Source organism: Dermacentor andersoni, chromosome 1, assembly GCF_023375885.2.
Source record: "Dermacentor andersoni chromosome 1, qqDerAnde1_hic_scaffold, whole genome shotgun sequence".
Taxonomy (NCBI): Eukaryota; Metazoa; Arthropoda; class Arachnida; order Ixodida; family Ixodidae; genus Dermacentor; species Dermacentor andersoni.
Genome location: NC_092814.1, coordinates 358,931,554 through 358,956,477, shown reverse-complemented (window position 1 = coordinate 358,956,477; position 24,924 = coordinate 358,931,554). Strand labels below are relative to the sequence as shown.

Below are 24,924 nucleotides of genomic sequence, written 5' to 3'. Positions count from 1 at the left end.
TCGATTGCTTACAGGGAATATGAGATACGATCACTTTCACGCTTGGCACCGGACCCATTCGCGTGTACGGGTGACAGTGTGCGCTGGAGAAATGCTGCATTCGTGGAGCGCTGTTGCTCTGCTTCTGGTGCCAAGTTATATAAACTCTCACAAAAGTGATCGTGGTTGCAAGGTGTCTGAACTTTCGGCAGTTATACATTATGGTTTATGGGGAGAATGGTGGTGCCGTGAAGCAGACCAAATAATCGAGCATGTCCGAATTTTCGGAGTCCAAAAAATCAGTCGGCGACTGTATCGCCTACTAAAGGTGTGCAGTACGCTAAGAATGGCACTACACACCATGAAATGTAAAACACAGAGGTGAAGATGCTTATCGCAATAGGATTGGTGGCGATAGCTGTGAATGCGGAGTGTGGCGACGTGGGTGGAGATTTGCTGGTACCGGAATAAGAAACTGCACTCCATCGTTTTCATGTGAGTCTGCTGGCTATATACTATTCTCGATTGCGTGTGCCTTGCGCATTTTTTTGTTTAGATGGGAGCTAGTGGCCGGAAAATGTATCATACAATCGCAGTTTTGCAACGTATTGAACGTTGGTTCCGAAAAATCGTGTTTCCTGGGAACATATCAACTAGTGAAAAATGCGCGTAACTCTATTGGTAAATTTTTTTTTTGTTCTTGATTGTGAACATTGGCGTTAAGAAAACGTACGGAACGAGAATACATCAGTGAGGTTCTACTGTGTTTAAAATTTGATTGTGGCTGAACGCTTACTGCATCATTGTTGGTGGGGACGTGGTGGGGGCCTTTAAGTCATACTTTCACTTTATTTCTGCATATCCTGACAATAGGAGGACAAGTGCATTAGAAGCACCAGCAGTGGCTACCTCATCTGTATTTCTTTTCATTCCAACATTTTAAAAAATTTTCCGCTGTTAACACCATCCACTTGCACAATATATTTAAATATGTACAGAGGACAAAGTTTATTATAGTGCTAAAAGAGGAGGAGGTAGCCAACTAAGAATTAATCCTAATGGTATGGATACCCTACACCTGCAGAATGAATATGTTGCTGTATAATCACCTCACTTCGAATTGCTTTATGGGCTTTTTGACCCTGAAAAAACCTCCAGACTTCAGTGACCCTTTCGGCAGAGTCTTTTCTCAATGGCATATGAAATGCATGAGAATGATATGTGGCTCAGTATTGCTTCTGTTTGCAGTAGGCAATGCTAATGACTCATGAGAATAAAAAAACTGTTCTAATAATTTACATTTAGTAGAGATGGAAACATCGCCACTTGCATGCAGAGGTCATAAATACAGTCAAATCTATATAATTCAACCTCGAAGGGACCCGAAAATTTGTTCGAATTAAAAGGAGGACTTGTTTTTGAAGTACTTGTGCGCCATAGCACAATGAACGAACGGTGCGAGTCGTGAAATATTGCGGCGCACACAGTGAATGAGAGCCATGAAACTGCCCGTGTCGGCCAACGTTCTTGATAACACAGAAAATGAAACTTCAGGGAGTGAGCTATGCTGGCGCAGGGCCAGTGCGGAGTCAGGCGCGCACGGAGACCATCGAAGGTGAGGGAGTTGAGAGGCGAGGCGAGGGGTGTGCAGTTGCGAGGAAGGGTGGGAGGGAAGCGTATTTGCTTTCCTGCCAGCTTGAGGGATAGCATTAATTACCTCTGCCACCTAAGCCCTCTTACTGCCACCTAAGACTGCCATGGTGGAGTTGCCGAGGCCGGGCTGGGCCTCCGCCGCTACTTCCCTCTGCATGCTCGCGTGCTTTTTCCATCGTCTGCTGACAGATTGGCCCTGCATTTACGTTCTTCATCCGGCATTCTTAACGCACCATGTCTTATGAAGATGACGGAAGTCGTCGCCACTGATCATAATCATGTTGGTGTGCTCCCTTCTGTTGCGGCGTCGCCACGTGCAAAAGATAAGGAGAATGAGGTTACAGTCTATGCTCGTCACAACGGACCCATGTGCAACAGACTTTCGGATATAACGGACTATAGTTGAGCCTTAGTTTGTTCTACCTATTTTATGAATGCAATGAAGTTCTCTTTTAACGGACTGGGCTACAACGGACTATCGGCTACAGCAGATGAAATTAGCAGCAATTTTTGTCAAAATCAGGCGTATAAAACGGACTTTTGCCGTGTCAACACGGGCTGGCAACAGACTTGCGAGGGTCAGCCGATGATCATGGCTCAAAATCTTGCGCGCGAGGGTGGGAGGAAAGGGGGGCAGAAGCGCGCTCTTTCACACGCGAGGCACGGGGGAAGGCGAGGGAAAGGGGGGAGGTTCTACTCCGGTGGCTGCTGTTAACGGCACTGTGCGGGCGCCGTATCTTGAAAGCGATCTAAGATGTGGACAAAGTGCACCCAGTGCTGGTAGCTTCGTATGTGCTGTGCTTTAGACATTTAGTTCACGTTGAAGCGAGAGACAGCACAAAGGTCAATTTGCCAGCTGCTGCTGCTGCGCTTATCTTGCTTAATTTTCTATCCCAATCGATGCTTCACCTTTCGGGCGAAACTACGACTTTTTTGTTTGTTTTTTACTTTGAATGTTCGTCACTCACTCTTTGCGATAAAGTTCTTAGACATTGCGACAAAAGTTTCGGAAGCGAGGCATCACGGATATTACGAACTTCGGATAAAATGGACATATTTTGTCGGATTATCAGGGTTCGTTGTAACGAGAGTCGACTGTACTGGCTGTTGCCTTCACGTCCTTGTGTTCAGGGTCCGTCTTGTTGTACAGAATCAGATGTGGCCCACTGTCTCCAACAACGTTTCCATCGGTATGTCTCGGTTTAGACTCATCTATCTGAAAAACAAAGTCGCAGTTTCGCTCGAAAGGCAAAGCATCGATTGCAATAGAAAATTAGTGGACAGCTATACGAAGCAAGGATAGTAGTCTTATCGGCCGTATAAACTTGTAAACATAGCCATACTAACTAAATTAACAAGCATGGTGTCACGCGTGCACAAGCAAACATGAACACACCTCACTCGATGACCGCGGAAACACGCTGTCAAAACGCTGGCGTGAAAAAATGCGGCAGCAGCAGTGAGCGAAGCGACATTCATGCTGTCTATCACTTCAACGAAAAGTGAGCACCGAGAACACAGCACGCACAAAGTTACGAGCCACCGACACACCAAGACTCTACCACCAATGCAGATTGCTCTCAAGATACAACCACGCAACCGTGCACAGCCGCCACATGTGCAGTTGCAGCCGGAGTAGAACCTTCCCCCCCCCCGGTGCCTTGCAACCATGCTCGCAACGTTGGGTGCCTTGTACACGATGGTAGACGGCGCGCTTCCTCCCTGCTCCATCTCTTTCGCGTGAGTGAGATCGAGCCGTGATCATCAGCTTCTCTCACACGCTTTGAAACTCGCACATACAGCGTAGGGCATGTGGCGACGGTGTTATCGCCCTTGGACCTTATACGGAACCTCGCGCGGGGCATTCAAGGGGGTCTCCTAAGCTTTTCCTCTATGGCGAGGTCAGAGCAATGCTGATCGGGGGCGCCGCCACGTGATTTGGCGCACAGCTGAGAGCATTGCTGGAGCGCAGTATGTTTGAATGAACCATTGCAAATGCTTGAGAAATTGAATTAGCGGATGTTTTCGCCCATTGGGATACACATAACTTTGTCAGGACCACAGCGTCAGTTCAAATCAACCGGAAGTTCAAATTAAGGTTGTGCGAATTAATGTGATTCGACTGTACAGTCTAACCCGGCTACATCGAACTCGCAAAAAACGCCTACCAGTTCGATATAGAGCATAATTCGATATAAGCCTGCTAAAGAATTTGATGTCATAAAAGCACACACCATTTATAAAATTACTTTATTGATGAAACAGCTTAGTTTTGCATGAAATAGTCCTGTATTTTCTCCTGCTTGGGCAGTTTTGCTGCCTGCGACGCACGCACTTCTCCAAATTGTCTAAGGAGTCGGAGCAGCTGAGGCCCCAACCTTCCACATTCGCGCAGAAGCCCCAGACTAGTGCGAGTGCACCAATCACCTCGGACGACGTGGGCAAAGGACCGTCGTTGCTTTCCTCATTGTTCCCACTTTCGCTTGTGCTCGGTACGATGTCGGCAATGTAGTCTTTGTTTTTGGGCTCTCCCATGGTCGCGATCCCATCATCTTCACTCACAACCTCATCGACCGTCTATTCGTCAGCGGCTTCCGGAAATTCTGACAGCTCGGTCCAAACTTCAGCAACACCAGCAGCGGCTTCGTCGCACTCATCAGAATTTACAGTCATCACTGGGCACGCGGAAGCCGGCACGTCTGAAGCAATTTCAGATGAACCACTTGTACACGGCCGTGGGTACATGTTGGGCGCCACAAGCACTGGGTCGCGAGTTTGTCCGCTTTAGCCCTAATCTCCCCCTTATTCTTCAAGATTGTGCTGAGAGTGATCCTTGGAATCTTGCACACTGCGAGGCATCCGATTTCTCACCGCATTCGATCGATTTACGATTTCGAGCTTCATGGGGAAAGGCGAATTCTGCCGCTTCATCACAGCAACAGTGCGGGAGAAGGCCCACAAGGTGCAAACACAATGAACCCGAAAAGCAGCGAGAGAACTCGCACTTGTGCCATCTTGCACAACGAGGGCACAAGAGCCTCTGATTGGCTGTCTGAGCAAGCGCTGCGGGTGGGCCAGGATCATTTTTTGCAGGGGGGTGTCGACGACTCGCTCAACGCCTATCGGTGTGGCTTCAGAGAAGGCCGGTCGACAACAGATCACCTTGTACGCATTGAAGGATATATTCGGGACGCATTTGTACATAAGCAGTTTTTCATGTCAATATTCCTTGACATGGAGAAGGCATATGACACAACATGGCGCTACGGCATCTTGCGAGACTTGTCGGAAATGGGCATCTGTGGCAATATGCTGAAAATAATTGAAAGCTATTTGTTGAATCGCATCTTCCGAGTGAAAATCGGCAACGTATTGTCGCGACCTTTCACGCAAGAAACAGGTGTACCACAGGGAGGCGTGCTGAGCTGTACGCTCTTCATCGTGAAGATGAACACGCTTTGTGCTTCGCTACCACCTGCCATTCTTTATTCTGTCTACGTGGACGACATTCAAATCGGCTTCAAATCCTGTAACCTCTCAGTATGCGAGAGACAGGTGCAGCAGGGCCTGAACAAGATTTCCAAGTGGGCAGACAAAAACGGATTTAAGATCAACCCCCACAAAAGCTCTTGTGTTCTTTTTACAAGAAAGAGAGGCCTGTTTCCGGATCCTTCCTTAGAACTGTGTGGACACCAAATACCTGTCAACAAAGAGCACAAATTCCTGGGTATTATACTTGACTACAGACTCACTTTCATTCCACACATTAAATATCTGAAAGAAATATGTCTAAAAATGATGAACTTAATGAAACTTCTATCCCAGACTACATGGGGTAGTGACAGGAAGTGTTTAATGAACCTATACAAGAACCTAATTTGGTCTCGATTGGATTATGGTGCTGTAGTATATAACTCTGCCGCCCCAAGCGCGCTAAAGATGCTAGATCCTGTTCACCATCTAGGTATCCGGTTAGCCACTGGCACTTTCAGAACAAGCCCGATTGAAAGCTTATACGTGGAATCAAATGAATGGTCCCTCCATCTACAGAGATCTTACATCAGCTTCACATATTTCCTTAAAGTGCACTCCAATAATAAACATCCATGTTTTAACACTGTTAACGATATGACCTGCACTACACTATTCCATAATCGTCCTTCTGTAAGAAAGCCTTTCTCGCTTCGAGTGAGGGAGTTTAGTGATGAGATACATGTCCCACTCCTCGAGCTTCGCCTAATGCATCCAACCAAGTTGTTACCGCCTTGGGAGTGGCAGGTCATAGAATGTGACATATCCTTTTTAGAAGTAACAAAACACACACCAGAGATCGAAATACGAACTCATTTCCTAGAACTCCAGCACAAGCACTCCAGCGCCGAGTTCTACACAGACGCTTCGAAGTCTAATGCCGGGGTGTCGTATGCTGCCGTCGGCCCATCCTTCTCAGAATCCGATGTACTACATCCGGAAACAAGTATATTTACGGCCGAGGCCTACGCATTACTGTCTGCTGTGTAGCATATAAGAAAATAAAAACTCCAAAAGTCAGCGATATATGCAGACTCCCTAAGTGTCGTGAAGGCCCTGATGTCGCTCTATACACACAAAAATCCAGTACTTAATGAACTATATTCCGTCTTGTGTATAGCGTACAGATCTAACCAGCGTATCGTTATATGCTGGGTGCCTGGCCATAGGAGCATTGAGGGTAACGTTCTGGCGGACGAGATGGCCACGTCAATCGCATCGCAAGCTGTTAAAGGGACCCTGAAACGCTTTTGACGATTTTCTACAAACGTACTGAGTCGTTAGAGTAGGTCCTTCTGATCATTAATTGACACATCTAAGTGCTCCGCGTGAAGCGTGTAATTTATTATAAGGTTTTAAAAATGCACATCGCTGCCGATCGCAGCGCACTGCTCGGCGGAATTTTAAGCCGCCCCTATCCATATGACCGAAATCACCCATATGACGTCAGTGGGGGGAGCTTTCCGATTGGCTGATCAGGGCGCGTGATCGATAATTTTTCCAACTTTATGGTAAACAAATGATCTTCGTAATAGTTGGAATGTTAGTTAATTTGTTTTTATAAAAAGAAAGTAACATAAAGAGAATGCACAAGGACAATTTTTCAGTACACCCAAGCACTTCCGGCAAATAGCAATGGTCGTCTGCTTGTATACAACGTACCCAGTTTTGAAGAGAGCTCCGCGGTCAGAGTCGGTCTCGGTCTTTTCGCGAGCACTATGATTCGACTATGTTGCCTTGTGGACTGCAAAAGTAGCGACTGGCAATATGTCAAGCTGTGACATCACGTCCCTCTGCAAGGCAGCGTACGAGCGAACTGGCTGCTGCGCATCGGACTGCCGCTATCCGATCGGCGCCAGGATTTGCGCGTTTGTGGCCGTCACTTTACACCGGAAGATTACTAACGCAATAGCGTTTCGCGAGTCCGGTATTAGGGCAGACGCAAGCGCAAGGGGACAGGGCCTGGCCGCTTGACTGTCGGGTGAGCAGAAGCGCAAATGTGAATGGTCTGCACAGTGCAGCCACCTGGTGGCATAGAGCTCAACCACACACAGTAGCAGTAACAAAACGTATTCTTCTTTGCTGGTGGGGTAAATTTTTCGCAGGAGTGTAATCATCAACACGTTGTTTTTGTAGATGTTTAAAATGTTTTCCACTTGGTTAGAGCAATATTAGCTCTTTGTTTGGGTGGTTAAGCTCTGCGCCAACAAGTGGCTGGACCATGCAGACCGATCAGGCCGCTCACGTACGTCTACGCTAAAGTTCCTTCATCAGCTTGAGTTTATGCCTACAGCCATCTGCCGAAACACCCAGCTTGCCTGTGGTTACCGGAATGCCAGACACGGTCGGCGCTACGACAGATTGCTCGCAACGCACGCTGCTTCAATAGCTCCGCTTGGGGTCGACGGCCAAGCGGCAAGCGGAGAGGTCTCGCGCGGGCGGGGGCGAGCTCCAAAACAACCGGAAGTGGACGATGTGACGTCGCATCGCGACGCAGAACCAGTGAAGGCGGAGCTTAGTCCCGCTCGCTCGGCGAACGAGTTGAGGAGGAAAAGCATGGCTAGGGAGGAGGGTAACTTCTAATCGCTTGTAGCTCCATTAATACGTAACGCTTCACTTAAATTGTGGTGCAAATGTCCTACTTAAGCTGTACCCTACGCGTCAACAAAATTTGTCCGAACCGTTTCAGGGGCCCTTTAACCCTACCGCTCAGGTGCCTGTCACAGATCTGAGGCCTTTCTTGCGAAGGAGGCTGCGAGATCACTGGCAACACATGTGGGACGCGGAAACGAATAATAAGCTCCACCTGATAAAACCACACTTAGGATTCTGGCCCTCGAATACAAAATCACGCCGTACAGATGTCCTATTCTGTCGTCTCAGAATAGGACACACATTTGGCACGCATAACTTCTTACTCACTGAAAATGATCCTCCAATCTGCGGTAGATGCGGGGAGAGGCTGACCGTCCTCCACGTCCTCCTGGAGTGTCGGGCAGCCGAAACTGAAAGAAGGAAACATTTTTCCCTAGCATCCCGCCAGCACATCCCCCTACATCCCGTAATGCTACTCGTCCCAGAACCTTTATTTGACACCAACGCAGTCCTAAGTTTCCTGAAAGATGTTGTCCTGCATGTTCTTAGCCCCACATGTTCGTAGCGGGTCCTCTCTTCAGAGGATGCCGCTGTGATAGCTCTTAGGTATAGCACATGCCTCTAGGCCCTTGTGTTTCAAGGGCTCTGGCGAGGCAGCAGTGCTCCAAGTAATTTTACCATCTTATATATTTTATATTTTGCATCATTCTTCTACGATGGATTTTAATGTTCATAGTATGCGTCATTAGTCATCACCATAATTTTATAGCACGTAGATTTTACGCACTTTACAGCGACTATTTTTAGGCCACTTTACAGCCAAGTCACATCTTCGTCACAGAACTCATCATAACACCGCGAAATCACTAACACTATCTTGGCGCTCTTTGACCATATCTGGCCCTTGCGCCACTAAACCACACACATTCATTCATTCATTCGCTCAATGCAGCGCGATCACGGTAGGGAGAGCAATTTGATGGAGCCATGCCGCCAGGTTTCCCCACTGCTGCAAGGGAAAGCCAACTTCTGGGGGCACTTTTCCGCCACTTGATGTTCGATATATCGGGAGTCGCTGCTATTTTTGTTCGATGTAAGTGTAACTTTTGCTATATATACTTATAGATACTATATATACTTATATACTTGACTACGCATACCTATTGTAACTATACCGTGTTCAGAAATTGTTCGATATAAAGAATATATCGATGTAAACAGGTTCGATATAGTCGGGTTTAACTGTATATATAATTCGCTCAGCAACTGAAATGAAGCCAAGCCGAATTCACTCGAAGTCAGAATCAATAGCAGTCATGCGCAGCAGCACCTACCGTATTTACTTGAATCTAGGCCGACCCCCTAAAGTCAGAAGCCAAAAAAAATATATATATATATATGTATTACCTCGAATGAAGGCCGAACAAAAAAAGCGAGGACAGCATTCACAAAATGCAAACAGCATTTATTGAATCTGAACGTGCAGAGCTCATTCAATATCGCCGTCGCTGCTAGACTCGTCGCTTTGTTCCTTGTCACTGTCACCTTCAAACAGCTCTAAAAGAAAGGCTGCAGTTTTGCTGGAAAGGTGAAGCAGTTTGATAATGAAGTATAAGACAACTACATGAAGGAAGAATGTTACCGTATAAATCTGTCTAAGGCTGTACCTGTGTAAGGGCTGCACCCTCAACTTAACAGCCAATATTTTGAAAAATCCAACCAAGAAGCAATCGTGTTTGGTGCTCCGATTCCGATCGTGCTCAACAACAAATTTTCACGGGCAGCGTACTTTCGCATGTCGCTGCTAGATGGCGAGAGGAGGCCTCAATCGTGGTGGTTTGATGGATTTCATACTCGTAGTTGGAAAAATTTGATCAAATGGCCTGGTCCCATGTAAGGCTTGTCAAAATCGGGACAAAAAATCGGGACACCAGTTTATATATTCATTATTTCTGCCATATAGATGGCAGTAAACATTCACTTATTAATTAAAATAATAAGCATAGTGTAGTGCACGGACCATGTAAACCTTTAAATTAAGAAGGGTGTAGGATTGGGTTTGTTGGTATAATTGGTTGGTGTGTTAGTGTGTGGCTATATAACTTGCTATGCTTTCTGAAAACAAAATAAACTGTTGGAAGTTATCGCTCTGTTCTCTCTTGTGCCCCCTCTGCTGTCCTTGCGCCTTTACTCAAACTTTAAAACCTTTAAATGTATCACTGGATGACCACGGACACTCATGGTCACTACACTGGCATTATGAAAAATGCCGGCAGCGGGGATGAATGATTCACACAACTGCTTGACTCACCGCAACTCCAAAAATGAGATTCATCATTTGTCTATTATTTTTATGCTCAACATAGGATGGCCTCAGTCAGTGATCTCCAATTACCTCTGTCTCTTAATTTAGACTACGTGATCTGCAACTAGACAAAAAGACGGGCCGGGAAGGAAGACAGTGCACATGAAGTTAGTAGCCATCCCTGCTTGCCCTTTATCATTGCATCCACCAATGATTACCAGCAATTAGATATGGCACGCGGGCTGCGTAAGTGTCAGCCACACACAGTCATTCGCAGCTATGGCAGGGCTAGAGGAGAAGACGCGCGCTCGCCTTCTCAAGCATGCGTTTGATCACATGACCTCCAATTAACCCAAATATTGAATGCTGGAGGGGGATAATGCCCGTCAAGCTGCGATCCTTTTCGGCTCACTGTTATGTGCTTTTTCTTGCACCCACAGTGTATGGGTCACTCAATCATATGACTTTTAGATAGGCGTATGGAAATATAAAAATTTTCCAATACGAATCGAATACAAATACAGTCGAACCCGACTATATCGAACCCGTTTACATCGAATTGTTCTATATATCGAACAATTTCTGGTCACGGTATAGTTACAATGAGTATATATAGCAAAAATTACGCTTACACCGAACAAATATTGCAGTGACTCCCGATATATCGAACGTCAAGCGGCGGAAAAGTGCCCCCAGAAGTTGGCTTTCCCTGGCGGTAGCGGGGAAACCCGGCGGCGCGGCTCCATCCAACCGCTCTCCCTACCGTGACCGCGCTGCCTCGGGCTGTTCGGGCGAGCCGTCGACACTCCCCCTGTCGCGCATAGTGAAGTCTATTATCCTCCCTCTTTCTCTATCATCTTTCACTTCCCGCTCCCTCTCCCCTGACGACGCTTCGCCGTGCTCCCTCACGGCTTGCAGAATCAAGCGTCCTTCCTTTCTTTAGATCACTATCTATCGACACTCCCCAGCAAAAAATGATCCTGGCCCGCCTACAGAGCTTGCTCAGACAGCCAATCAGAGGCTCTTGTGCGCTCTTCGGGCAAGATGGCGAAAGTGCGAGTTGTCTGGCTGCTTCTCTGGTTTATCGTGTTTGCGCCTTGTGGGCCTTCTCCCGCAGTGTTGCCGTGATGAAACGGCAGAATTCGCCTTTCGTCGTGAAGATCGAAATCATAAATTGCGTCGAACGCGATATCCCCGCAGCGTGCAAGATTCCGAGGAGCACTCTCAGCACGATTGGGGCTAAAGTGGCCAGACTCGCAACCCGGTGCCCATGGCGCCCGACGCGTACGCACGGCCGTGTACGAGGCGTTCTTCATACGTGCCGGTTTCCGCGTGCTCGGTGATGACTGTAAATTCTGATGAATGCGACGAAGCCGTTGCCGGTGTTGCCGAAGTTTGGAGCGAGCTGTCAAAATTTCCGGGACATTCGAATCAAAGGTGGACGAGTTTGTGAGTGCAGATGATGGTGTCGCGACGACGGTAGATCCCGAAATGAAGGCTACATCGTCGACATCGTACCGAGCACAAATGAAAGTAGGCACGTTGAGGAAAGCAACTACGGTTCTTTGCCCACATCCTCCGAAGTGATTGGTGCACTCGCATTAGTCCGGTGCTTCTGCGCGAATGCGGAAGGTTGCGGCCTCAGCTGCTCGGACTCCTAGACAACGTGGGGAAGTGCGTGCGTCGCAGGCAGCGAAATTGCCCAAGCAGAAGAAAATGCAGGACTAATTTATGCGAAACTAAGCTAGTTTCGTCAATAAAGAGATTTTATAAATGGGATGTGCTTTTATGACATCCAATTATTTAGCAGGCTTATATCGAATTATGCTCTATATCGAACTGATAGGCGTTTTTTTGCGAGTTCGATATAGCCGGGTTTGACTGTACTTAGCTTCAAATATTGAATCGAATATCGAAAAATGATGTGCACATGCATTTATTAGCAAGCTGCGTTAATTTGTTATGTTGAACTTTGCAATTGCATTGTGAATGTTAAAAAACTAGACTATTAAGCCGTTATACTAAAACCTTGTGTATTGGGCTCATGTTAACTTGGAAAACTTAGTAATTCCCACTAGCTGACCTCGCCAGCCTATGCGTTATTGTACCGCATCAAACGCTGGTTTACTCGGAAGAATTTGACCCTGTGCCAGTCGTCATGCATTGCACTTGCTGTCAAGCAATAAGCTCAGAATTGGTGAGTGAGTGAGTGAGTGAAACAACTTCATTCGGTCCACAATAGATGCGAGTAAACTCAATGTCACCTGGCTAGGGGCCCACTCGGAGACCATCAGGTCAAACCTGACGGCCCTCTCGCGGGCCCTCTTGTCTGCCAGGATTTGAGAGGTCTGGTCCTGGGGCTTGATAAGCTTCATCATTTCCTCTTGGGTGAAAGGGGGACTGGCAGAGGCGCAGCCCCACAGGACTTGCTCGAAGTCCGCATAGCCACCACACAGGGGGCAGTCCGGGCTTGGGAACTGTTCGGGGTACATTGTGTACAGTGCCGCAGGGATCGGGTAAGTGCTTGATCGTAGAAGTCTGAGAGTGACTGCCTGGGCCCTGCACAGCAAGGAGTGCGGCAAAGGCAGAAGTCTTCTTGAGAGATAATTATGCTTGCAGATCTCGTTATACGAGCAGAGAGGCTCGGGTTGCCCAGGAGAGGTCACATTACTCGGTGCACGGTCAGTCAAACCTTGTGCAGCCGAGTGTGCCTCCTCGTTGGGGTTGAGCGAGGCACGCTCAATGGTTCCAAGGTGCGCAGGGAACCAGGCCAGGGAGTGATGTTTGAGGTCTTTAGCATTTTGGATGATATATAGGGCCTGGGGAGCCACCATTCCCATCTAGAAGTCCCTGATAGCGGCCTTGGAGTCTGAATAAATCGTGTCATGTACACCGTCCGTCAATGCAAGAGCAATTGCAACCCGCTCTGCAACTCTGGAGCTAGAAGTGCGGATGGTAGCGCAGCTGAGTACTTTGGAATCACATTCGATGACGACTGAGGTGAAGGCTTCTTCTTGAGTGTATGAAGCAGCGTCTACGAAGCATGTTCGATACTTGTCCAAGCGGGCACTGGCAAGCAGAGCTTTACCCCTGGCTCGTCTTCATCCTTCGTTGTAGGTCGGATGCATATAGCATGGTATCCAGTGTATGGAAATCTTGGATCTTACGTCTTTGGGCAGCTTCACAGCATTGGGACCGACGACCGTAGGGTTACGTCCCGGCATGCCAAGTATGGCTTGGCTCGCTGGGGTACCAGAGAGTCTGACAAACTAAGAAAACCCTTGGGCTTCAACAATTTCTTTGAACGTGTTGTAGATTCCCAAGTTGAGGAGGTCTTCTGTGTGCGTTCGGACGGGAAGGCCGAGGGCAACCTTGAAGACTCTTCTGATTAGGGCATTCATCTTGTTGCGCTCCGACAGGAGCCAGTTTGCATAGCCGCCAAATAAGCGTGACGGCAAATCCATGCCCCCTTGCTACTGAGAGGCTGGCTTTTCTGCAAACTATAGAAGTCGAGTGGCTAAGCGTGCTTTACAGGCGAAATTTTGCTACCAGCTAGAAATCGTTTCAAAATTCAGCACAAATTGCCCTAATAGTCTTAAATCAGATAGAAACAATTGCTAAGAACCGTGTTTGCACCTGCACAACCATAAATAAAGTCAATTTGATTAGAATATTCGTTCATTTTCGAATATCTATTTTTCGAATCGAAAACAAATATTAAAAATATAATATTCAATAATATTCAACCTTTACGAATATTCGCACACCCCTACTTTTGGCCTTCATATGGAACATCACGGTGACGACGACAGCAAAAGTTTCCCTGGAGTGTCAATATAATTGAACCGTCTCCTACTATGAGGTCTTGTAGATACTCACATAAGGCTGTCGCTTCAGTGAACAATTCTTCGTGATCACACGAAGTTTCTTCTAGTGCAACTGTTATTAAAGGTAATATATATGAGTGGGGTTCAGAAAGCTGGTTGCACCCCCCCCCCCCCCCTCCTCTGGAAAAATGAAAACTTTTTGCCTGTGCTCACAGTTTTACACGTGAGTGGGTGTGGACTGTAATGTTCTGCAAGCTGAAAGTCACTTTTGAATAACAGCACCTGGGCTTGGCCTAGTCGTTTCCTTCATATTATGATTGGCCATTTAAATGGCATATTGTGACAGACACGGGGCCGGGCACGTTCACCTGCAATTTGCAGTACAAGTGCACTTATGGTGGCACAGTGCATATCCATACAGGCTAGTTTGCTTCTGTGCTGCATCAATATCTACCCTATTTTGAATAAAAACTTGCAACAAGCATAGACATGCCTGAGGCACATCATGGTCTTGTGGCAGGGTGCTGTGGGCTTTCAGAATTAGCATTGTGATCAGTATCTCAACCAGTATCTGGTTTGTGACGCTCGATTGGGGAAAAAAAGTAACCTGTTGTTCTCACGATATGGCCTTGAAGAAACAAATTGGTAAATTCCCATTTTTCTTGATTTCGGGAAACAGTCTGATATGTGTGGAGTCTTCAGATAAGTTTCAGACAGGCATATTTTATTTCGAATTATCAATATAGCAAACTATTATGTGATCCCCTTCGAGTTTGATATATCCAAGATTGACTGTACTACTACACAAAAGGTGTAGTTCGTTTTATCCTACTGCTTTAGAAGAAGCCAGTGGCAGTAAACTTTTGCCTTATTTCCTTCAAAATCTCTCTTCAAAGTTGGAGTATTTAAACTTCATATTCATACTCCTCCTGTACTAAGGCTTCTGTGCATTACAATTTCTGGTTAAAGTAAAGTAAAATTCTTTGGAATCTAAAAATCTGGTGTCTTGGTGCCACGACCTTTCTTCATTGCCTTTTGTATGCTCGTTGCAACCATTCAAAGGGCTCAGCTCTTCACTCTGGAAAAGTGCATTTTGTGTTGGTGGCTTTTGGCAACACAGTTAAACTTCAATATAATGAAGTCGGTAAAATTGGCCCTTTATTTAGTTCTACTGAAATCTTGTTATACTGAAATTTGGTCTTCTATGCAGATAAGTACAGCTGCCCACGGATTTTGCTTGCATGGAAGGGCTCTAAAAAAGATCTGAATTATGGGGCAGTTGGAAAAAAGATTAATCTTGTTGGCAGAAAAGTATTAGACAACTACATGAAGGTGCATAGTTTTCTCGGCCACATAAATAGCAGTAAATATTTGCTTACTAACTAAATTAGTAAGTGTGCAGGTAAATATGAACAGATCTCACTCGATGACCACGAACACTTGCTGCCACAATGCTGGCATAATGAAGAGCACAGGAATAGGGAGCTGAGTGCTTCATCTGCTTCTTGCTTCAACGTGACTCTGAAACTCTAGATTACTTGACAAAAAGTCATAGTAAATCTCAGTTAACTTGAAGCTGTATATAGCTGAAACATTTTCAAGATAAGTGGAGTTCTGAGATAAGTGAAATCACAAATATAGAAGCCTGCTGGCTGTGCATAGACCATAAGGAGCCCTCCCTAAATGACACCAGTAATATCCTTGGTCACTTTTGCGTGCATTGGCACCAGACACGTCAGCGTCCACGGGCAACGGTGTTGGTGGCACTGCATCAAGACAGCATGCTTGGCACAGAGTCGAGACGATTGATCCTACTGCAATGTTTGAAGCCAGAAACGTATGCATTTGGGCTGGTTGGCTCATGACTTGAGCAGAAACAGTGCAAAATAATGGGATGTAAGAAAGGGACAGACAATGACGTTTTTGACAAACAGTGCCATTGTCTGTCCCCCTTTCACGTCCTGTTATTTTGCACTGTTTCTGCTAAAATTTGAAGCCACTTATCCGAGCATAACTGGTTCCAGACATCTAAAGAAGCTGGCTCTGCTACTTTCTGCATTATAATGTATTCCAGACAGTTTCACTTCAGTAAGCAAAACTGAACTGCAGAAGAGCGCAGTTGTCATGCCCTCAGCAGATGCCTATGAGTGACTCACTATTTATGCCTCACCGTCATGCAAGTATTAAGTGAGCGTCTTTATGAAGTTGGATCTCGCTGAAATGCTGTGGGTGCAGCATTCTTTTGGGCACAGTGCACTGTCTGATTGCACCTGCTCAAAAGTGCTGTTCGTCTTGATCAAGTTCACGATTAATGTGCTGTGACCACATTGATGCATCACTGACAATGTCCTAAATAAGAGGGGGGGAAAAAAGGCTGAATCCCAGCTCCTCGTTGCTGTGGAGGCCAGAACAAAGTGTCAGCGATCAGCCGAGCAAGTACACACAAGCAAGGATAGAAAGAAGGGGGAAGGATAAGTAGGTATCACAGCCTGGCGCGGCGTTTGGCTAACGAGCTACTGCTGGGTGAAAAGCAAGTTCAAGCAACGCTGCCGACGCTGCCCCATTGCCTTTTTCCTGGTATTTTTGAAGTCAAAATTTCGAGATATCCAAAGTCCGGCGTGCAAACTTTTCTTCGAGATGAGGGGAGGAGCACACATGGGTTGACACCACAGCCAGAAGAAACTTTTGACTTGATTGATATTTTGAGATATCAGAGCTCGAGTTAACGAGATTTTACTACATCTGTATCTCGGAAGAAAGAACAAGTCAGGAATTCAGAATACATGTAATGTTTCACATATTGTCAGTGCAAAGCTGTTCAAAAACTAAAATTATACGTAGCTCTTTGAGCTATGAAAAATCAAGTCAACCCTCGTATTTGACGTGCCATTGGACAAAGTACTTCCACAGTGTGGTGTATCATTGGTACATATTGTAGTTTTTGCAGGAAACACTTGTGTTGTTAGTTCTCTTGGTTGCGCTTCTTGAAGTTTTGATGCTTTTCCATCCTGGCTGGCCATGGCTGTTGGCAATGACAGTACATTGTTGGTTTTAGACACAGCTTAAGAATTGTCAAGTGCAAGTGGGAACGACTACGTAGAAATGAACGCTATAGTTTTCTAGCTGCCTATGACATGGTGCCGTAGGCTTTAATATGGGCTCCCTGCATCCATTGATTATGGGTGACAGATGCTCTATGGAGGTAGTTGAAAAATAATGAACCATGGTGATATGCATCAGGTGCCTGATGCAAATAAATCTCATGATCCATCTGTGTGCATTTTCTGTGCAGTGTGGTGGCTGTTCCAGTGTACGTACGACACCAGATCAGCTTCCGGGAAGCAGGCGGTGGCCGACTCGACATTAGTATTGGACCCAAGCAGACAATGGGAAAAACTGTATGTTCATTTGTTATTATTTATTTATTTATTATTATTTATTTAGGAAGTACAGTGTAACCATGATTATACGACTTTCTAGGAACCATACGAAAACGTATATCCCGGGTATCGTATAACCGACCAACAAAAATTGTGTCTATAATACACAGTTTCGCGCGTTGCAAGGAGCTTCAGCTATCAGCTATAATACTCTGCAGGACTCTGGGTTTTGAAACCCCAACCGTTTTTTTAGCATACCGCGTACTGTGAGATTTAGCATACTGTGGACTGCAATCCACATCCACCAGCATGCTAAAACATTCTTTTCTGATCTATAGACTTAAAAGATCAGTCAATTTCTTAGACTTTGTTTGAGCCACGTAGCAAGAGCTGTCTTTCAAGCACAGCAACGTCCTTAAGGAGCTCACCTACGGCGGTGTTGCCTGCACAGAGGAATCTTCCAATGTCATCGATTCTGTGCAGTGCATCCATGAATGTAGGCACAAGCATGGCAGCATCTGTGGAGTCTTCCCTGTCCAAGGTGGCAGGCAGCCAGCAGTGTCGGCATGATATGATGATCAGTGCAAAACTGGAAACCCAACGACAGATGCGTGAGAGGTCTTGTGGGCTCACGCTTAAACAAAGCTCTGAACTGCATCCGTAAACATGCGCTTCTGGGCTGATCTGTGCGGCTAATTGTTTTGATCTTCGCACATGTTTTCACGCTTTCCATTGCACTAGGGTGGTTGTCTTGGGTGATCACTTTCGCAGATTGTTTCACTTTTGCGAGACTTGGCAATGGACGTGATGGAGTATATGGCCGACAGCGCTCTTGGCACTGTACAAAGCTTGGCATAGCGTCAAAAACGTTTTGGCTGTGTACACGAACGTGTCTGGTGACGAGATCAGTCACTGCTGAGAGAAAACACCGAGAGAGAAAATGCAATGAGGTGGCGACGAAGGGACGAAGGAGAGTGGCGTTTAAGTGACATGAAGAGGAGGAAGGGAAACAAATGGTGAGAGGGCAGTGAATGTGAGGGAAGGATATAAGAGGCTAGAAGGGAACCCGGAATCCAGTCAGAGATTTCCGCATATGAAGGAGTACTTTTCCCTTGCTGTCGGATGGCAGGGCACCAAGAGGCAGCTGCCAGTAGCTGGTGGTGCTTCTCGTGCGTCTGCCGTTGGGTTTGGAATTTTGTGCGTGTAGTCATACAAGACTGGACGTGTATAATCTAGCATTGTATAATTGAGGTTTTTAATGCATGATTTCTATGGGGAGTTTGCCGGGACCAATCTGTCGTAAAACCAGGGATGTCACAAAATCAGAGGATGTATAACCGGGGTTCCACGGGACAGTATTCTTCAAAATGTCTATGCGTGATGGCATTTTAATATGGTTATTAAAATTTTGTTCTCTATGATGTTTCTTAAGAACTATTGCATTTTTGGCAAACAAAACAAGCAAATATTTACAGTTAGTGTCTGATATTTTGCACTCCGTAGGAGCCATAAACACACACACACACACACACACACACACGCACGCGCGCACGCGCACTCACAGACAGAGAGAGAGAGAGAGAGACAGAAAAAGAAGGCAGTCTGAAAAAATGAATGCATATTTTTGACTGCCCCCCAAGGGCTCAAACCTCACCAGAGGCACATTCATAATAGCTCTAAAGGCCTGCCAGTACACTTACCATGCGTATTGATGCTCGAACTGAGACAAGAGATGGTGGGTGCCAACGTGCATAATTAAGGAAGACATACCGTGTTCAGTGACAGTGGCCCCTTTCTGCTGTTGGTATGCTTCACTGCAATGCACTGCCTATGCGTGACTGCGTAACACCGGCTGAATTGCTGCGAAACTGACTTTTCAGGAGCAACATTATGCAACACTTCATCCTTGTCATGCTTTCCATGCTTTGAAGCCATTGCTGAAGATGACAGTCTGTGCCATTGCTGACAGTGGCGAATTCTTTCAGTGAAAAACATGACACCGAACAGCAGGAAGCTTGGCAGTGGACATTGAACCAGCTAGGCCTAGTATTGCTGCTGCGGCTATGGCTGCCAGCAGATCGGTGTGCGAATGTGCTGGCTCGAGACAGTGAAACCACCAAATGGTGGTGGTGGTGACTTCAAATAATGCCATTTTGGACCTGTGGTTGTGGCAAAAAGTCTAGAAAATCGGATGGCGAAGTGGTTCAGTGTCCGAAATTTCAAACGTCCTTATACATTGGCACTATGGGGTATATCGGTGTTGTGAAGGCATCCGAATCATCGGGCATGTCTAAAAAATTGGTCGTTGACTGTATTCCACTTTTCAGCTATTAATAGGAGCTATTGTTGCTGTAACAGTTGGTAATGTAGTGCATTCGACTGTGGTAGTGATGTGTCCATATGCTGGAATTTAAGAAAGAAAGAACTAAAGTGTAGATGCTTTCTTGAATATCAGTGCTGTTTTCATGACGGAAATGTCCCATGTGACCACGATCCTTTCATAGGGATTTGCCCTTCCAGAAATTGTCTAGCCAGTGTGCTAGGTGACAAAAACAATATGCTCACTTGCCTAGTTGCTATATGGGTTGAAGAATGATTGAGGCAAGGTATGAAAATGAAGGTGCCATGGTGATAATGGTGATAATTGCTGCAATTCAACAATTTTGCGTTTTCAATTCATTTAACTCTGCAACCACAGCCAGTTTTCCCTGAGCCTTCTGTTCTTGAGCTTGGCCCACTTCTCTACCGCTTTGTCAAAAGGAAAGCCCTTGACATTAGGTCCTTCACGTGCTCCGTGGACGAGGCAGTCCAATGACTCTTCTTTCAGGCAGTTCCTCAGATGCATTTTGACAAGCTTCAGTGCAGAGAAATCTCTCTCACAGTCGGCTGTATGTGTTGGGAGCACAAGATGCAGCACCAGCCACATGTGCAACAAGAGGATAAAGTTCCTTGGTGTCAGTTGCCACACAGAGCAGAAAATCTGATTGTGTCAGCTTCTGGAGCTTCTCAGACTCAAGCACAAAGTTGAAGAAGCCCACCCACTCTTCCGGCACATTTGGGTTTACGGCTTTCCCAGCATAGGACAGAGCATTTCCAAAACACCAGAAACTGCAATGACATTGCCATCCACCATCTTCTATTAGCTCTCCCTGGCAAACAAAATAGCAAACTTTTCCAGAGTTGGCTCGCCTTGAAACTTGTCCTTCAGGTTGCTGAGAATTTTCTCAACAAAAGCCTTTCTTGTTGCCTGCATCGACTCATCAAATTATTGCGTGATTGATGGTAGGATGTTGTTGCTTACCTAAAAGCCCTTAACTTGTATCTGAAGGTCTTTCTGTACCAGTATGCCGACTGTCGATTTTATTGTATCCTGCAAAACATTAACATGCAGTGAATTTGAAGTACTTTGGACAGCCTCTAAAATGGATGGGATGACACTGTACATCATCAAAAGTGTCCCAACAAATTTCTAATTTTAGATAAACTTTAGCAGCCCAGCCACCTTAATTATCACCCCGCTCATCAGCGTCTTGCGACAGATTTACTGTGTTGGCTGGCAGATTATTTCAGACAGTGGCACAAGAACATCCAACGATAAGCCAGCGTGTGTGTGTGTCAGATGGTCCAGTAATTTTTCCTTCACCTCACTTTGGGTGGAATATTTTCTGCACTGTGCCCAACTCAGCTGCACGAACTAAGCTTGACGCATAGGAGCTGTAGAGGTGCTGTGACAAATCCTTGAGTTTGCTTACGTATGTAACTGCCTTTGCAGCTTCGTTCACTGCCAGGTCGAGCTCAGTCAATGCCCACAGCCCGGCTTTGGGTTGGTGTCGCATCTTTCAACTTCTCAGTTAGCATTTGACTGCTCCCCCTTTCTTTCATGTCATGCTAGGTGTGCTGTCTGCTCTCATGCCACGAAGGGCCTCATAGGCTAGGCTTTTTTTTGCAATGAAATCTTCACTGGAACTTGCAATGTTTTGTTCATGAAATTGAGTGATACCAGCTTTTTCATCACTCAGCTGTGGATTGATGCTTCTCAGCATCAATCGAAAATACACCTGCAGGGAATAATCGAATAATCAGCTGTTTTACAGTGGTGCAGTCAGTCGTCTTGTTGAACATAAGATAATATTGCTCACTGTGTTGAACTCCATGCAGGATCTTCTCCTCTGTCACACTTGAGTCAGGCTGCCATCTATTGCATGGACCTCTGGCTACAACTTGTAAAATTTATTCCAGCCGACGTTTATGCCTTTACGTAAAGTTCGAACCCACCCAAGCCGCCAAGGTCAGTTGCGAGCGCTATCCTGTGCTTACAAATGTAGTACCTGCTTGAAAATGCTTGCTTCATGGCATGACAGGAAGCTAAGCACTGCAGGGTCTCCAGAGGTGACATAGCCACTTTGTTGTGTCTGTTGAGTGTGACAGTCCTAGCGTCAGTTGCATGCTTCGTGCTACCTGATGTTTTCAAGCCAAATCCATTTACGTGGCACTTCATTCCACACTGAACTGTTGAAGGGCCTCTTGTTGTACTTTACTCAGGGCTTGCAAAACATTCCACCTTTGATGCTGCCGTTAACAAGCTACGGGTAGTAGCGAAGCCAGGCTTTGTTGGTGCATGTTTGTTGGCATCGTCACTTTTCTGGACATTGCGCATCCTTGCTCTGCCAGGCAGGCCTGAAGGCTGATACAGTCTTGGCTCTGTAAAGTGTCAATCACAACTGCTCACAAATACCTGTGGCTATTTGATGTTACTTGACTCTTTCAGTCACTTTTGAGGGAAAGAAGGACAGTAGAGATGACTTCTCTTGTTTGACATGGCTCAAAAAAACCAACAAGCACAACAAAGTCCCCGTGGTGCGATGTCGACAGACAACTACCATGCAACTTGTTGTTAGCCTTACTCAGCTTCGCGATATTGTGCTGCTGTAGTGGGGTGAAAGGGTGAAAATTTTCAAACTAAAAATGTGAGATGACAGATGTAAAAAATATGGCCATCACGACTGGTTTCCTGTGCCTTCAGTAGACAATAGCATTACCTTCGGCACTAGTTTCCATTAACGATGGTCATGTCTTTCGAGTGCCACACTGTAGTCCATGTTCTCTGATGCCATGAGGCCGCCTGTTCAGTCTCCTTTCAGTGTTGCCAGAACAAGTATGCGTGGATGCAGTGCAGGCCAGGGGAGGCATGCATAGCCTGCTAGGCATGGAGTTGCTCTGGGCATGCTATTAAAGTTGGGCGGTGAACCATAGCAGCGGTGGGCATTCTCCCTGCCACCTGCCATGAGGAGAACCATGATATTTGTTATGAGCATATTTTTTTTGCAATGTAATATTGGTGAGGAACATCTTATATTTAGTACTTTCATATGTAAAGGTTGTGCGTGTAAAGGTAGGCTGTGCTCTTTGGCCTTAGAAATCCATACGCCTACAAAATCTAGTAATCATAATCAAGTCAAATTAAATTGCTCCTAACACTGCACTTTTGTTTGGCTATCCAGGTTAGCTTCTGTTGGGCCCATTTTTGTCTATTGTGGCTGCTATGACATGTGACATTTAATTGTATTGGGAACTGATTTGAAACTTGAAAACTAATACACTGTAGAATCTCGCTAAATGGAAATTGCACTTGAACAGAATACACACTTAAATGAAACAACAACCTTTAAATTGGTTGGTTTTATATTTGGATAATGCAAAAAAAGCTTTTGTTAATTGTAACCAAGCAAAATTCTTGTAACTCTCTGTAAATGAAACAACAGAAGCAAGCTCTAAATGATATTTTTTAGGAAGAGGCAGGGTGATCTGCAATAAATTTTCTTGGTGTCACCTTTCTTCTGTTCAAAAGTGGTGGCAAAGACTCAAACAGGCAAGAATTTCATAGATATTTAATGCAAATCATGTACTGACTTGGAATGCCTCGTAGCACCGCCGCTTGCTGGATAGGTGACCAATATAGGCGTAACTGAAGTTTTGGACGCCTTATTGCACGCTGTTCAATAATTTTGACTCCCTCTGCATGGGCACGTGTTATTCTGCCGCCGACTGCAGCAGTGAGTGCTATGTTTCTGCTTTTTTATGTCGCCAGTGGCTCCTCAGAATTGAAACTAGCAAAGTCTAATTAATCCAGCAGCCCTCAACCATGCTCATAACATGAGACAAATTAGCTATTATGTTCACTTCCTTACGCTTAACATATCTAACAATGTTAAAAGGGTGTATGACATGCAGTGCTGCACCTCCGCACGTCTTTCTCAGTAAGCGGAACTCCTGTTAATCAACATATTTATGCAGTCCCTTGAGGTTCTGTTTAACAAGATTCTACTATACTTGAAATTGGAGAAAAAAAACTGAACAAGACTGTAGAAGTTGGCACACAGAAAAAGTGAATGGCAATATAAAATTTTGTTGAAATTTTTTGTTGAGATAGTATTTCGAAGTCATGTTCTCCCTTGAGCAAGAAAGACCACTCGTTTAGATGCCAATGATACAGTGCAGCTGGTTTTCTTCAGGAACTACAGTTATGAGAAGTGTACGTGAGAAGGTGTGAAACTTTCTTTGGAGTATAAAAAGTGCAGATAAGGTAGGATAAGGTTGGTGGAAACTGTCAGCACCTAACGGACTGCTAATTTTAGGGTACCGTAGTCCACAATTGTTGCTGTTGGATGCTTGGTAGGGTGGGTCACTTGTCTCGCAGTGGGTCAGGATAGGGAGCAGGGTCAAATGCTTTGGCATGACAGGAGGAGGTGTTGGGCTTGCGGGGTAGCTGGGTAGAAAGCACATCTTTGGGTATCATCACTTCCAAGAACATGGTGCTGAATGGCAGTGGTGACGAAGTGGTAGTGTGTTTCTGCTCTTTGGAGTAAACACTTGCCTTTTGGAGTCGCATTTGGAAGTGTAGGCGGCAGCACGTGGTGAGGGTCATCCAGTACTTGACGAGGATGCCCTTGTGTTTTTGTTTCTGTGCACATCGTTTGCTGGCCGGACAGTGTGCACGTGGCCAAGGAGTGCTGAGCTGTGGTTGTTGCTGTGTCACGTCCGACAAGGGGACTTGTGCTCACGGCATTAACTGGCACCTGAGACCTCCCTTGTTCGACCACTGTTGATCACTTCATCTCCATCCTTTTGTGTGCCTCTGTCAAGTGCAGGATGTAGTGTTATAAAGTGGTGCTTATGTTAAGTTGAACCTTAAAGGGACCCTGAAACGATTTTGACGATTTTCTACAAATGTGCTGAGTCGTTAGAGTAGGTCCTTCTGATCATTAATTGGCACATCTAAGTGCTCCACGTAAAGCATGTAATTTATTATAGGGTTTTAAAAATGCACATCGCTGCCGATTGCAGCACACTGCTCGGCGGAATTTTAAGCCGCCCCTACCCATATGACGGAAATCACCCGTATGACGTCAGTGGGGCGAGCTATCCGATTGGCTGACCAGGGCGCGTGATCGATAATTTTGCGAACTTTATGGTAAAAAAATGATGTTCGTAATAGTTGGAATGTTAGTTAACTTCTTTTTATAAAAAGAAAGCAACATAAAGAGAATGCACAAGAACAATTTTTCAGTACACTTAAGCACTTCCGGCACACAGCAAGTGTCGTCTGCTTGTGTTACAACGTACTCCATTTTGACGAGAGCTCCGCGGTCAGAGT

The 24,924-nt window shown here is 45.8% G+C and overlaps 1 protein-coding gene across 1 annotated transcript in view; it reads left to right on the top strand.

Annotated features, from left to right (window-relative positions):
* Positions 1 to 24,924, top strand: part of cm (AP-3 complex subunit carmine) — a 90,855-nt gene that overhangs the window by 44,798 nt on the left and 21,133 nt on the right. Inside the window, exon 8 of the mRNA XM_050166921.3 lies at positions 17,183 to 17,288. Within this exon, the coding sequence (XP_050022878.1) occupies positions 17,183 to 17,288 (106 nt within the window). The remainder of the gene's footprint in view (positions 1 to 17,182; positions 17,289 to 24,924) is intronic.